Source organism: Rana temporaria, chromosome 1 (genome assembly GCF_905171775.1).
Source record: "Rana temporaria chromosome 1, aRanTem1.1, whole genome shotgun sequence".
In the NCBI taxonomy this organism is placed as follows: domain Eukaryota; kingdom Metazoa; phylum Chordata; class Amphibia; order Anura; family Ranidae; genus Rana; species Rana temporaria.
The window spans coordinates 416,246,072-416,261,320 of NC_053489.1; the positions used below are offsets into that span (position 1 = coordinate 416,246,072).

At 41.8% G+C, this 15,249-nt stretch overlaps 1 protein-coding gene across 3 annotated transcripts in view; it reads right to left on the minus strand.

Annotated features, from left to right (window-relative positions):
• SLC20A2 (solute carrier family 20 member 2) overlaps nucleotides 1-15,249 on the minus strand; it is a 174,242-nt gene that overhangs the window by 23,128 nt on the left and 135,865 nt on the right. For all 3 annotated transcript variants that reach the window (XM_040324961.1, XM_040324969.1, XM_040324952.1), the window contains exons 3-6: nucleotides 11,682-11,822; nucleotides 8,224-8,309; nucleotides 3,455-3,551; nucleotides 1,659-1,778 (exon numbers count right to left, since the gene is read on the minus strand). In XM_040324961.1, the coding sequence (XP_040180895.1) occupies nucleotides 1,659-1,778; nucleotides 3,455-3,551; nucleotides 8,224-8,309; nucleotides 11,682-11,822 (444 nt within the window). The remainder of the gene's footprint in view (nucleotides 1-1,658; nucleotides 1,779-3,454; nucleotides 3,552-8,223; nucleotides 8,310-11,681; nucleotides 11,823-15,249) is intronic.

Consider the following 15,249-nt stretch of genomic DNA (forward strand, 5'->3'; position numbering starts at 1 on the left):
ATATATTTTTTTTTTATATAACCCAACCCTACTGTAAACTTCTCCACAACTTTATCCATGGACTCTTGGCGATCCACTTAGAACTGAGCTCTAAGTGGTTGAAATTTAACACAAGTTAGAAAAGTTTATACTGCAAAGTAGATACAATCTAATCATAGTCCCGTTTTAACAGCAACGGTCATAAATACAGAGTGACCCTGCCTTACCTGTCTATTTACAGTCCACTGTCATGAAGTCCAGGCTTCACGTGTCACTATAGGCATATCCCCAATGGGATACGCAGAGATTGGGTTTCATTGCAATGGACCATGGCCCTCCCTGTGCTCAGCTCAATAGATTGCACAAAGTGTCAAGTTGAGCACCTATGCAGGAGCCAGTGCCTGAAGCAACCATACAGGCCATCGTTACAGCATGTGGTCTGGGTATAGCACCCAAGCTTTTACTAAAGTTGTGCCAATCCAGATCCACGCCTGTGCTGGCATAAAAAAAGTGAGGGCTTCAATGAAGAATAAAAAAAAAAAAAAAAAAAAGACCAAATATAGTTAAGTTAAGGAAGATTTTCTACATTAAAGGAGAAAAAGGTTCCTCCTCTTTAGACACTAGCACAAAACTGTTAGTGGGGTAGGTCCCACCAACACTCCCAGAGTGTTGTAGGTCTTTAAAAAAAGAAGCGCCCAGGTGATGTGTCCTTCTAAAGCTTTGCCAGTGTCCAATCTCCTGAAGGTACACGCCTATAACCCATGGTGTAGGAATACTCTGCCTGTGTCCCTTACTATACAATTAGGAGAAAAGGAGACCGAGAGAGATAATGATCAGTTTTTTTCCCTTCTTGCTAAAACCAGGTTATCAGAACAAAAGTTTCTCCAGCCGCGAGTTGGACTTTTCAGGACTTCTGTATCTTTTAAGGGTCAGTTTAAAGAAATCCTTACTTCAACTTCTAATTTAAAGATTTCTGTTTCAGACCTACAACTGATGCTTGGGCAGCTTGAGACTAAAATATGTAAGAAAATCAAAACCAAACACCTCAGGTTATGAAAAGAAGCAGTCTTGAAACATTACTGTATGGTAAATTACAAATGCCTATGAAAAATGTAACCAAAAAAAATTTGAACACAAGCTACTGGGAATAACATAGCGGGCCGATTTACAAAAGGCAAGGCTAACTTACATCATCCAATCATGTGTAAGCAGATTTTTTTCCCCCCTTGCGGGTGATTGGGTATTCTTTGCAAAGTGAAGTTTCACCACATTTACTAAGCTCTGGGTACCCTTACAGAGTGCAATCTTTCTTGCAAAGTGAACTTTATTTATGTTTAATGAATCAACTCCACACCATAGTTTGTACTTGCTACCACCAAACATGAGCTCATAGTTTTCCCGATTCTTCCAGCATACATGTTATAAATGGTCACGAGTATAAAATTCCATAATTAGGCGATTTTCCACCTAAAAGGTTACAGTTAAATTTGACATTATGTAGTTAGTCTGTCATTTTAAGGTCATAGTATGAGAGTTAAATGTACTAAAACTACCTTGGAACTGGGCTAAGCACATAAAAATTTAAGGAATCTAGGGATAGGCATTTCATAGCAGGAATAATATTATTGCTTTTTCATAAAAACAGAACCATGAAAAAAAAGTAAAAAAATAACGCATACTTGCTATTTTCTTTCTCAGCCATGGGCAAACGAAAAACCAGACTACTAAAGCAAATAAGATGGCAACGCCTACAGATATCAGAGCGGTGGCCCACACTGGAAAGGTGTGCATTCCCAGTACTGCAAAAAGAGAAAACAAAAATGTTATTTTACAACTCTACGGTGTACAAAAATAAAACTTGCCATACGCACACATATTTGAACACTCATAACTGAATAAAGCACTGAATTAAGGAGTACAATGCACCACCTACCATGTGAGCAGTACATGATATGACAAATTAGGGTATAAACATAAAAGGAATACTTTAAATCTGTGCTTTTTTATAGCTAAAATTGTGGCAGAACAGAGTTCTGCAACCTCTGGCACTGGCCCTGAGCCCACCACTATCTACTGTCACTTGGAAACAGAAGCACAGCTGACAGTGCAGCTTAGCTCTGCCAATGTCTCCCACACAACCCTGTCTGCCCTCAGGGCCGGACATACAAGGAACGGCACTCATGTTGATGTCCTCCGAGCTCCAGCTGTGTCTGGCACTTGCAGCGTTAGATTAAAGAATATCATTTGTGGATCTCTGCAGGTCAACTGGCTGTCGTGTCGTTCTGGCCCCAGGACGACACGACAGCCAGTTTACCTGCTTCGGAGGAAAACATACACCATTCCAAAACCAGCCGCTGTAATATTTCATGCCATACACAGAGTGGTGCACCAACGCACCTGGGACATGCGAGTACCCCACTGGGGGGCTTGTTCTTATTTGTTTAAAGCGATATCACACTATCAAGGCTTTTTATTCCCCATTATTCCCGAGATACTGCATGGGAAGCCCAGGATCCTCTTACCATTATAGAACCCAGGGGTGGTTCACAAGCGTGTACTGACTGAGCATAATCGCCAAGTCGTACGCTCCAAGGAGAGAATTTAATACCTAGGGGGTCACTGGAATGAGAGCACCAATAAATGATCTGCAACACCTGTCAATTATTTTCAGACTCATGGATTTATAAGCATGTCAGCAGTGCCATCACAGCATTGTCTTATAAAAAGACTTGTTTTTGCACAATAGCATTTTGCTATTTAAAGTGGGACTAGTGTTGTTCCCTATATACCACCAGACACATATCTGTCTAACAAAGCACTTGGATGCACATGAGAATTGTATTATTAATGTTTTAATTGACATAATTATTGTTTTTATTTTGGTCACATCACATCTATGTCACATTAAACACTACATGTGTTTGTTTTAATCTTCAGCAGGCATTTATTGTGTAATATTCCGAAGCGTAGCGTAAAGTTTACTATTTTTTTTTTCTATGTGCACAAGCTTATGAGACGTGTGCAACATTTGCAGTTGGTTAGAGATATTTATTAGGCTTTGGGTTGATCGAGACTCGCAGGAAATATATTACTTTCTTAATAAAAAAATATAGTTCCTATTGCAGAGGATGCCTAAAATTTTACTTGCATCATAGTGCAGACTTATGGGAGAATCAGTGAGTAAATCACACAAGCAGGAAAGGATATTTCTGGGGAAGTTCACTAACTAGTCTGCAGGCAGCCATATTACATTATTACTACAAAAGAATACAGTGGCTACAGATATAAAAAATTCGCCTTTTTCAAACATAAAATTTTAAAATATGGCTTGTGTAGCAGCAGTTTACGAATATATATATATATATATATATATATATATATATATATATATACATACATACACACACACACATTTGTTTTGCTATATTTACAAAAGTGGAGTTACCCTTTAAGTCTATGAAATAAAATTACTTACATGGTGCCCCTGTAAATAAAATAGAAAATACATTAATTCCTATTGTAGCAGCATAAAATACTGGGAGTGCTCGCAGCCCATTAGGCACTGGATCCTCCTGAAAGAAATAAAACAAAAAAGGTATTTCAGATCCAATCATAGAAAACTTAAAACCCAAAATATATAGATATATGACAAGTGTTTAAAATATTGACAGTGGTTGCAAACTTCAGACATATGTACAGTACAGAAGATTTTTAGTCTTTACAATGGGGTGTTCAAAATCAGTCCAATTGCGGGGGTGGGCAGCACAGCAAACAAACACTAACAGGACCACATAATGAGTCAAGAACAGGTTTTAGCAGACTCAGCATGTCTGAAGCTACGCAAGTCCATTAAGCACCAAGATTTAGCAGAGTGGAATGTATTGTAGCTCCGCCCTAACCGAACCATTCCATTTTCTATAGCCCCACATCTGAAGCAGGACCCAGAATGGTGCGGTACGGTTCGGTTTTATGGCACACTTTCATAATGGAAAAACCCAAAATAGCGTACTGTACCGAACCAATCAGTGGAAACGAGGCAGTAGACTCTAATGAGGTGTACCTGATGAACCCCTGGAGAGAAATTTCCTTGGGATGTTTTGGAACAGAACATAAGGAGGGAAGAATGATGTCCTGTTTAAAGTGGTTGTAAACCTTAGTGATAGAATTTGAACCAAGCACACATTTGCAGTGTTTACTGATCTCTCTCCAAAGTTCTAAGTGTAGTCTCTCTCTGGTGCTTCAGCATGAGTCACTTCTGAGAAGGCACATGAGAGAAGAGCTCAAAAATGGAGCTTGTCTATTCACAACACAGTTCTTCTCTGTGATATGGGGGGGGGCGTGTTCCTTACCTCCAATCAACTCTCACACAGTAACCACAGTCTTTCAGCCTCTTCTCTGTGCCGCTGACAGATGAAGAAAGACTTTCGAGACTGCATATAAATACACAGGTAGGGGGGATTTGTTTAATCTCTGCATCACCTGAGGCTGTTCACTGGGTATATGTGAGGGTTTACCACCACTTTAAAAAGGTGGAAGAAGGAAACCACCTCAGGAGTTAAAAGAAAAAAAAAAAGTTTTAGGCCTCAAAACAAGCTCATCCTTGCGCAACAATAGTAAAGGCCCCTCACAGAAATCCAACCATATCAAGGGTCTCTCTTTCCTGCTCAGATGCATAGGGAGGTCTAAAAGACCAAAGTTTGTTTGTCACAAGCAACCAGAAAGTTGAGTTGCAGCTTTCCAGAGTAAAATTGGGCATAGGCACTGCCTCAAAGAAGCTACCATAAGGTCCATGGTTCCAATGCAGGCACAAATCAAAGGTTGGCTATGGGACAAAGAGCCCGAACACAGAAGAGGAGGGACAGGAGATGGAACAGAGTAAGAAGAATCCCAGACAGAGTTGGTGTCCAATATCAGGACCAGGTACTCCAATTGATGAGTCCAACAATATCTTTGGGAAGTTAGGGATCCATCCAATTAATTGCAGTCTGTACCTAGGATAGAGTTTGGGTGGACTGGTCCTTTAACAGGAGAGATTGTCCAGCATTGGTTAGGAGGCAAGGGAAAGGTCCCCTAGTAGATGAGCAACAATTGATACAGAACTTTTGGACTTGCAGGAATGAATGGAAAGTTTCTAGAACCAGAATAGGCAAAGTGCCTCCATTAGCCTTGGGAACAGTGAACCGGTTCAAGTAGAATCCTTGGAATTGTTCATTTGCTGGAACTGGGATGCCAACCCCCTGTGCAAGAACTCATTGTAAAAAAGCATGGAGATTTGCATGTTTTAGTGGGGGGAGAAGCAGAGTCCAAATCTTTAGTTTGCAGCACCTGAAAATTATACTCTGGACCCAGAATGTGAGCTTTTATTGGAGCAGATGGCTAAGATGACTTCTAAACACTCCCATCTGGCAAGTGAGGGCTACCCTCATTGGTAGGATGACTTGGACCCAGACATGGCTAGCTTGAAGGTCCACATACTCCAGGCTCAGACTTTAAGCTTCGGGTCCAAAAGGGACGAAAGGAACTTTACCCAATCTCAGCCAAAGTGCAAACCACCTTCGGCTGGGGAATGAGTCTTTGTCTTGATGCAATTGCCCAAATTGGATCAACGGCTGAGAGCCGCCCCATTGACTCAGACATAGTGCCTGAAAGCTCCTCTCTAGATAGGTGGAAGCGTGTGCACAGGTGGTCACAATAGATGACAGAGGAAGATGGAGGACAGTGATCAGAATGGAAAAAAATATAGCCTTGTGGCAAAAGATTATCCGATCCTGAGCTGTAAGCTGATTGAGAGCCAGCAAGCCCCCTGACAGTGTCTCTGTGCCTTCGCTCTACTGTGTGTAGTGCTAGATTTCTCCAAAGGGATACTCATTGTGGAGTGGAAAGGGTTAATGGCATCTGTGCCAGGCACATGCAAGCATTTGAAAGCCAGGAAATGTCCATGGATCTTTGTGCTGTAGTATAGGTCCTTGCATGCCATGAGGAAAAAATAAATAAAAAATGGTGTGCACATGTGCAGCAAACTCAGGAGATCGAGACGAACACAAGTGCAATGGTGTCCCCTGTTGGTGGCTTCAGGAAATACAGGATGAGTCACAGAACAGGGAAAATGGTGCTAAATATAATAAAAAGGTGGGCCTAAACTGACTTCTGCCTATAGCGGCAACATACTTTTAAAATGTGGCAACCAGCCTTCTACTAAACCCCAGGGGATTGGAGCACAGCAACTAGGTCTAGAAAAGGGCTGCAAGCCCGCACTTACTGCAGCAGATCATCATCTTCACAGGAGCAAAAATAGGATTTTTGTACTCACCGTAAAATACATTTCTCTGAGTTCATGACGGACACAGCAGCCTTTGACCTTAGGGTTATATCCGCTTCCTTCAGGAGAGTTTAGGCAGAAACAAAGCACTTTAAGTGTTAACAACACTTTCCTCAGTGCAGCTCCGCCCAGGGGGCGTGGTTCCCCGGGTATAACCCACACCATGCTCTAGCAGCTTCCAGTTCGTAACAAGCAGTACAAACCAAAGGAGGGCTGGGTGCTGTGTCCGTCCATGAACTCAGAGAAATGGATTTTACGGCGAGTACAAAAATCCTATTTTCTCTTCCGTTTATGGACGGACACAGCAGCCTTTGACCTTAGGGACGTCCCCAAGCAGTGTCAAAAATTTTGAGGGGTGGGAAAACAACACAGCAGGGTGTGGGTTATACCTAGGGAACCACGCCCCCTGGGAGGAGCTGCACTGAGGAAAGTGTTGTTAACACTTAAAGTGCTTTGTTTCTGCCTAAACTCTCCTGAAGGAAGCGCATATAACCCTAAGGTCAAAGGCTGCTGTGTCCGTCCATGAACGGAAGAGAAATATGCATGGTCCTCATCCTGGCTTTGCCCACATTAAAAGAAATAACGCCAAAGGGGCTTTTAGGTACAGGGCTCCACCAGCTAATGGACCATGGCCCTGTATAACGGGTTGTGACTAACTCGACACGATGCACCATTTTTAAAGGCAAGTGCCTATTCAGGATCTAGAGCCTGAAGCAACATTACAGGTCCACCCCACTTTTTCTTCCAGGCTCCCATAGGCTCAAAGGAGGAGTCAACCAATCCAGAAAGAAGCAAGTTTTTCTCAGTAGAGAGTAGACTTCCATCTACCAATGGACACTATGAAAAAAACTTGGCTTGAAGGGAGTGGAACAGGTTATATAAAAAGGGATGTCCTGGCAGTGGCGTCAATCAGGGAAGAAGTGGACTAGGTGCGGTCAGTTGCGGATTCACAAGCAACAGGCAGCATTTGGACCGTAGTATTGTCAGTCTGTTGGAAGTGTTAGTGTAGTGTATTTAAATCTGCTAAGCTAACGAATTAAAGCCAAACACCAGCTCATACTTTTTAGGCAGTTACAGTAAACTTTTTTTTTTTCTTCATTTTGTGATAAAGGTTTAACATAAATGAATAAAATATTTTTAAATCACAAGTACCCATGTCAGTGGTAAATGGTTTGTCTTAACCCTCGGCTACATCTGCAGGACATTTTGTCAACTTACTGGCAGGATCATTTGGTGAAAATAAAAATAAAAATCTTAAAGAGGAACTGCAGTATGCTCACATAATTTGTAATACAAACATCTTTGCAATTCTGAAGCTTCCCTCCAACCACTTTGCATATGAATTGTATATATAATGTGATTTCTGTACTTGCCAAAAATGCTGCAGAAATCTCCCTCGACCGACTCTGGCTTCAACCATTTTAACTGTGGGCAGCTGAAGCTGCTGCCTGTTCACTTCCTGGATTTACAGAGGCACATCTCCAGCTCTGCAGCTCTCATTGGCCCTCATATGACTCATCCCCCCTCCCTTCCTGGCAATCTCTCCCAAGAGAGCTGCTGTGCATGATGTCATAAGCCCATGCCTTTTACCAGACAAGAAACAGGAAGTAAGCTGTATAAGGTATTTACTGGCAGAAAAAAAAATGTTTTACTGTCCAAAGTTAAAACAAGGGCAGAAGATTTAATAAATGGAAAGATGAACAAATGACTGAAGTTCCACCTTAAAAAAAAGAAAACAAATGCAGCTATCACATCTAAGACTTGGTTAGCTGCAACATAATAAATATTCATTTTTTGGGGGTTTAATACTGCTGTAAGCAGCAAATACAGCACTACTCACTTTAGTGCAAGTTTAAAGACTCCACTTGCACTTAGCTGTAAAAAGTAATATGTTAAACAAGTGTAAGGATATTAATGGGATTTACCTTATTCAAGATGAAATACCTAATCAACAAAAAGAGAGCACCAGACATCAGGCCGGATAGCAGGGGTGAAATGAACCAGGAAGCAACTGCAATGGAGATTCAAGAGTAAAATAAAAAAAAATTACATTCCATATGCTTAAAATTAAAACAATGCACAATATAATTTCGTCACCAATTAAAAACACGCATTCAACCTAGCATGCAAAATCAGATCACTGTACAAATTGCCCCAGCGTTACTTTGGTGTGGGTTCAACCTTGATTACATGCCATATTATGCAATAGGCCGTGTTAAAGTCCAAACTCTTCTCTTGTCAAAATGTGGAAATTTAGTTGTGATGCTCAAAAAGGCAAACAATTAATAAAATCAAGAGATTGGCATCAGGTATATTCAAGCAATGCTTATCTTACTACTGATAAATAAGGACAATAAAAGCCTAATACTTCAAATTACAGAAATATAAAAGACAATTTAAATATTCCTGTGTTATCCTAATTATACTTTTAGTTGTAAAGCCAATAAAGAAAATTAAATCCATTCTATATAAAAATAAAAAATATTTTTATTATATAATAATAAAAAAAAATCTCAGTACAAAACTGCTGCTCATATTTCAACTCCGTCTTGGCAAAGTCTTCTTTCTTTAGAGTTAGGGATACAGATAATCATGGTGAATATTTAACATCCCTGCCTTTCATTCCTGTAGCTTCAGCTAGCACAACTACTACCAGCTAGAGGCCCAAGCACGCAATAGTAAGTCTCAGATATCACAAGACCTCATTTACCCCACAATTTTCTGACTAATAACTGCTAGTATATTTTTCTTGAATCAGCACAAGTGTTGAGCTGGTAGGTTGCATCGCTGCAGGCATCACCCCGGTACCGTTCTTTAGCACGGACAGTCGGCTTTATTGCAACAACAGCCGATGCGGCTCAGCAGCCGCTCGGCTGCTATTAAATTTAAAAAAGGATGCAGAGGAGGGATTTGGGGGTCTTTTAGACCCCTGATCTCTCCATAAAGAGTACTCACCACTGCCTATTACTGTCACAAGGGATGTTTAAGTTCATTGTGACATCAATAACAGAGATAAACAAAAAGATAAATGTAAAATGACAGTGTACATTTTTTTTTTTTTTTTAAATGTACAAAATATTGTCAAAATATATCAACCATCAGCAGGCGAGGTGGCCAAAATGTCGGTATCGTACCGAAAAAACTATATCAGTAGATCCCCATTTCCAACACCCATCATGTTTGCACTAACCAGCTGAATGTGCGCCTAGAGGGAAACCATATCACAGGAAATGACCTATAAAAAGAAAAAAATTATACAGAAAAGCAGAGCCTGATGCATACCAACATGCTGCTTCTGTGAAAGCTTCAGGTGAAAATGGAAACCAAATTATGAGACATCAACTTCAGAGCAAAGTTGAAAAAATGGTGGAGAGAAAAAAAAAAAAAAAAGTTAGTGTTTTAACCTCCTCATGACCACAATATAGCCGAATGACAGTTACAGTGCGGTTGCACATTGCCATTGCGTTATGACTTTCTTCCCGTGCTCAAGCATTGGCAGTGATCTGTAATCAGCTGATCACAGATCGGGGTAAAGAGCCAATCACAGCAGCTCTTTACCATGTGACCAGCTGTGTTCAATCACAGCGTAAACAGGATTTGCCGGTTATCAGCAAATCGTCTCCTCATGCTGACACCGCATCAGAAGAGGAGAGCTGATAAGCAGCAATCCACACAGGGGACATCTACACTGACCATCAAGGTCCCGATTACCAGGGCAGCCCCATCAGTGCCCATTAGTGAAGGAGAAAAATTATTTATTTACAAAACAAAAAACTCATGTAGAAGCAAAGTTTTTTAAGCCAGTGTGCATGGAGCCTAATACTTGATCTAACAGACATGTCTCATACTTGAATTATTTTTTTTTTTTTTACATCCTCTTTTTTGCAACAAGTGTTTCATCACATCTGAGGAGGTTGGCTACAGTTAACGGATGCCAAGATATAAATAAACCTCAGCCATCGAGTAATACATTAAGATCTAAAGGACTCCAGCCAAGGGTTTAGTGGCAAAGAAGAGATGAAAAGAAAATTCAAATTTACTTGAAGAGGAAATATCATTTGATGTGAAGAAGCCCACAGACAGGAAAAATCCTCAGAGCCATTATAGACTTTCCTAGTCCATGTAACTGCTGAGCTTATAAACCTACCACAAAATGTTGGGAGATGGTTTGAGCAAAACACTTTATTACACAAAAATTCTGACACATGGCTAAGGCCCCTTTCACATGTGCGGACCGTATGTCTGCATTTTCATCCATCCGTTTGCGGATGAAAACGGGACATACATTGGTCCCTATGTGATTGCGGGTGTCAGCGGGTGAACATCCGCTGACACCCGTAATCACCCGCCTCCGCAAAGATCCGATTTTGCGGACGGAAGAAAATCCTATTTTTCTTCCGTCTGCGGATCGGATGAACACGGACATACGGTCCGTGTTCATCCGATCCCCCCATAGGGGAGAGCGGAGAAAAGACAGGGCGGTCCCTGAACAGTGTGCGGGGACCGCCCTATCAGCCGACGGCTCAGCGGGGATTTTACGGGGGATCCCAGCTGAGCGTTGACGGACACACAGAGGCGGATCATTACTGATCCGCCCCATTTGAAAGGGCCCTTAGGCTACACTCCTTATAGGTGTCTCGTTTCCTACACTAAATCAACCATTGCCTAAAAATTTGCTTGTGAACATTAGATATGGTATGGTTTCCCTTTTTATGACAGGTTGGGTCATGCCAAGATAAACAAGCTACCTGCAAGATGCATCAGAGAGTCCCGCCTGATCAATATCCACTTAAATGCTAATAGGTGCAAAAGAAAATCTAGTTCCAAAATGAATGCATCTGACCTAAATATATTTCCACTTCATCATCCATTAGTTCTGCACAGTCACCAAATACAAATACATCCAAAAATCAGGCAACTTGACTCTAAATAGGCCAGAGAGACCTGATCACAAAGTAAATGCCTATACATCTACTTCTTTTATATAGTCATTAATATCAATTTATACTATCTGCTGTATGACTTGTTTTAGGCCAAAAAAAAAAAGGCAGAGTGGGATCAGGCAAGTGACCCCCATATAAAGATGCCTTTGTGCTCACATAAAACTAGACAAAAATAGTAAATTGCATGCCAAAAAAGTGCAATTATATAAAAAGATAGAATAAAGTGCGTCTTTCCGAATAGATTATATTCATTCTTGATACCATGTCTCCTACCTACAGCAAGTACATGTGAGTGAATGTTGCGCATTTAGGGAAGATAATTGTAACTGAAATAAAACCTCTTCCGCACTATATATTGTGACACATACACTATGTTTAGCCCAGATATTTCTTGAAATGTATTCCACATACCCTCACTCAATAAAGGAAATGTCAATTACCAATCTTGACAAGCTGCATCCACTGCACGCTATGTGTACCGATGGCAACCAGGGAGAATCCAATTGTTGCTCCGACAATGCAATGCGTTCCAGAGATGGGAAGCTTCAAGAAAGATGCAATCAACTGCCAAACAGCCGAACCTGCAAGAAATAAATTCTGATATTAGACAGCAATGCATACCGCTAAATTTCCCCACAAGCAACATATCAATGACATTTCCAAATAAAGCTTGTGTTTCCATTAAATACCTTATTTTAAACCCAATGACCTCATAAACTGGTTCCTTGCGCTTCTATACGCAATGCAAGCAGATTGTGGCTTGTTGGAGAGGCCAGCAGGGTGCTCAACATAGCACCCTGTCTCAGAGCCATCAACCCAGACCAAGCAAGTTCTGGCTATTGGAAGTTATGCCAATACCAAAATGCCTTGATTGATGGATGTCAATCAGGGGCGTACATTCCTAGGTAGACTGTATTTGCATTTAGTCTGCCCTAGGTAATTACCACATATGAGCATCCATTATCACTTGGGCTGAAATCTAACAAATGAAAAAAGGATAGGCAAAGACAGTAAGGCTGGGAGGAAAGAATTAGACAATGCTGGACATCCTCCATCCAAAATAAGGCAGGCTCTGACATGATACAGCTTTTAATGCACACTTTGAGAAGGTCACATCAGAGAAAGCAATTTCAGAAGCCTGTACAACATAGGCTGAAGGCTTGACTTTAAATATGAAAAAACAACGATTATAGTGACGTTAATTTTACGTTACATACATTTTTTTGTAACATTTTCATGGTTTCAACATAAAGCCAATAGGACAGAGAAAAATCTTGTGTTTTCATTCCCATTAGGCTGAAAGATGAACTCAGCGAGAGGAACAGTAAAAACCCATATAGACAGCCACCAAAACTGGACAACAGCTTAATTTTTCTCTTCAGTGCAGCATAAAGTTGTAGGCTGAAGTTTTTTCTATGCATGAAGATTTAAAAAAAAAAAAAAAAAAACACACACACCTCCCTATGTGCTGCTCCCTTCCACAGCCCCCCCAATATTCACCCCTCAATCCAGCTACCGTGTTTCCCCGAAAATAAGCCCGGGTCTTATATTAATTCTGGTCACCAAAAACACAGTAGGGCTTATTTTCGGGGTAGGGCTTGCTATGCAATGTGCCAAGTGTTAATAATAGCAAAAGTGCTTGTAAACTGACAAAATCCTTGCCACCACAGCAATACAATCCAAAATGTGTATGTCTCACCTTCCTAAAGCATTCCATGACTTGCCTTAGCCGTCTTCCTTGCACTGAGCACTGCAGAAGAGGGTGCCGAGATCCCCTCCTGATAGGAGGAGAAGAGAAGGGGAGAAGAGTGAGGCACTTTCCATGACCTGCTCCGAGCAATGCAGAGGGAGGGGGGTCAAGATCCTCCACTGACAGTCAGGAGAAAAAAAAGAGAGCATCAGAGGTCAGATGAACAGCGCTTTCATTGCCCGCACCGAGCGATGCAGAGGGAGGGGGGTCAAGTTCCCCCACTGACAGTCAGAACAAGATAAGGGGAGAGCAGCAGAGATTAGATTAACGGCGCTTTCATTGCCGCACCGAGCAATGCAGGGGAAAGGGGGTGTCGAGATCCCCCGCTGGCAGTCAGGAGAAGATAAGGGGAGAGCATGAAGATTAGCTGAGCCGCGCTTCCGTGACCCGCTCTGGCAATTCAAATAGAGGAGGGGGTCGAGATCCCCCACTGACAGCCAGAAGAAGAGAAGGGGAGAGCAGCTGGAGATCATATAGCGGCACTAAAAGAAGGTACCCGATTAAAGCAGACTACAGCAAACACACACCTTCCACACTATAGAACACGGCATTAGTGAGGATTCTAGCACTTTACAACTACTTTAAACTAGGGCTTACTTTCGGGGTAGGGCTTATATTGCAGTCCTCCCCGAAAATCCTGCTAGGTCTTATTTTCGGGGAAACACGGTATGTACACAGTAGTCCCAGGTCTCTCTCTCTCTCATTAGCTGTAATAGTAGCGGGAGCCAGTGGCTCACACTGCGGTCAATCACAGCCAGGAAGTCCAAGAAGCGAGAGCATGCGTGGGGCTGAGCCACAGCTCTGTGTGTCTTATGGACGTATAGAGCTGTGCTCTGCAACAAGCATGCACCAGTGCCCCCATAGCAAGGGGGTTGCTATGGAGGCACTGGTCTAGGGGGGAGGAGGCAGGAGTGCAGGCAGGGGACTTATGAGGATTGGGGCTGCTCTGTGCAAAAGCATTGCACAGAGCAGGTAAGAAAAACACACACACACACACACACACACACACACATTTAGAGCCCATTCACACTGGGGCAACACGACTTCCAGCACGACTTTTGGAGGCAACTTGGACACAACTTGAGTATGAATCATCAGGCAACTTACAAGGCAACTTCAAGTTGCCTCCAAGACAGGAGGCTTCCCAGTGGCCAAACAACAACAACAATCAGCTCTGTGGGAGGGAGGGGTTTGCATGAGAAATGTATGTTCTCTTCCTGTATTGTTGCTTCAGTTAAGACAGTGATCAGACTGAGGCAACTTCCATTGAAATCTATGGGTACAAGTTGCCTACAAGTCAGATTGAAGTAGTACAGGAACCTTTTCTAAAGTCGGAGCGACTTCAGTAGTGTGCATTAAGACGGCTCCCATTCACTTCCAATCATTTTCTCAACTGCGCGACTTGAAGTCGGATTCCAGGTCGCCCCAGTGTGAACCGGCTCTCAGAAATCACTAAAGAAAAATACAGCCGTGAGTAAATGTTTTAAGAATGGCCCAAATATATTCACAAAGTCTGCTACCTCAGTGTTTATGACGCCAATTTGCATATACTCCAGAATGTTATGAGGAGTGATCAGATGAATTGCAAAGTCCCTCTTTGCTATGAAAACAAACTTAATCCCATAAAAAAACATTTCCACTGCATTTGTGAAGAATGTTTCAGGGCGTCCAAGAAAGTCCAGCAAGCGCCAGGACAGTTTCAGGATTCAGCTGCCGGATCGGGGCACCACCAGTGCAGAGCTTGCTCAGGAATGGCAGCAGGCAGGTGTGAGTGCATCTAAAATATCAGAATAAAGCCATCACAAGTTGAGGGTATGGGGATTTGTGAAATATTATCTTTGCCATCTGAATATTCCTATGATGATGGAAACTTCCTTAAAGCCTTTCTTGCACCTGGGCTGCCTGTATTGAAGCAATAGGACAGCATCAGTGGTAATGCATCAGCTGCACAATTTCTGCTAAATATCACATCCAGTATGGGAACAAAATATATATCCTTAGCCTTATAGTGGCCACAAGTCCCAGTGAACTTTGCTAGAAAGGAAGAAATCCAAAAGTTATTTTCCTGAATTTGTTCCCCCCCCATCCCTGTGATAATTTTTCTTATCAGTTCAAATGCTTGTACTATAAAAAAAGGCTCAATATTACTCCAATTCTAGACTGCTTTATTGGCTCTAATGGTCAGTATATTGCATTAGACTAAAAGTACTTGTGAGTATCCATTCTATAACATAATGACAGTAAAAGATATGCACATT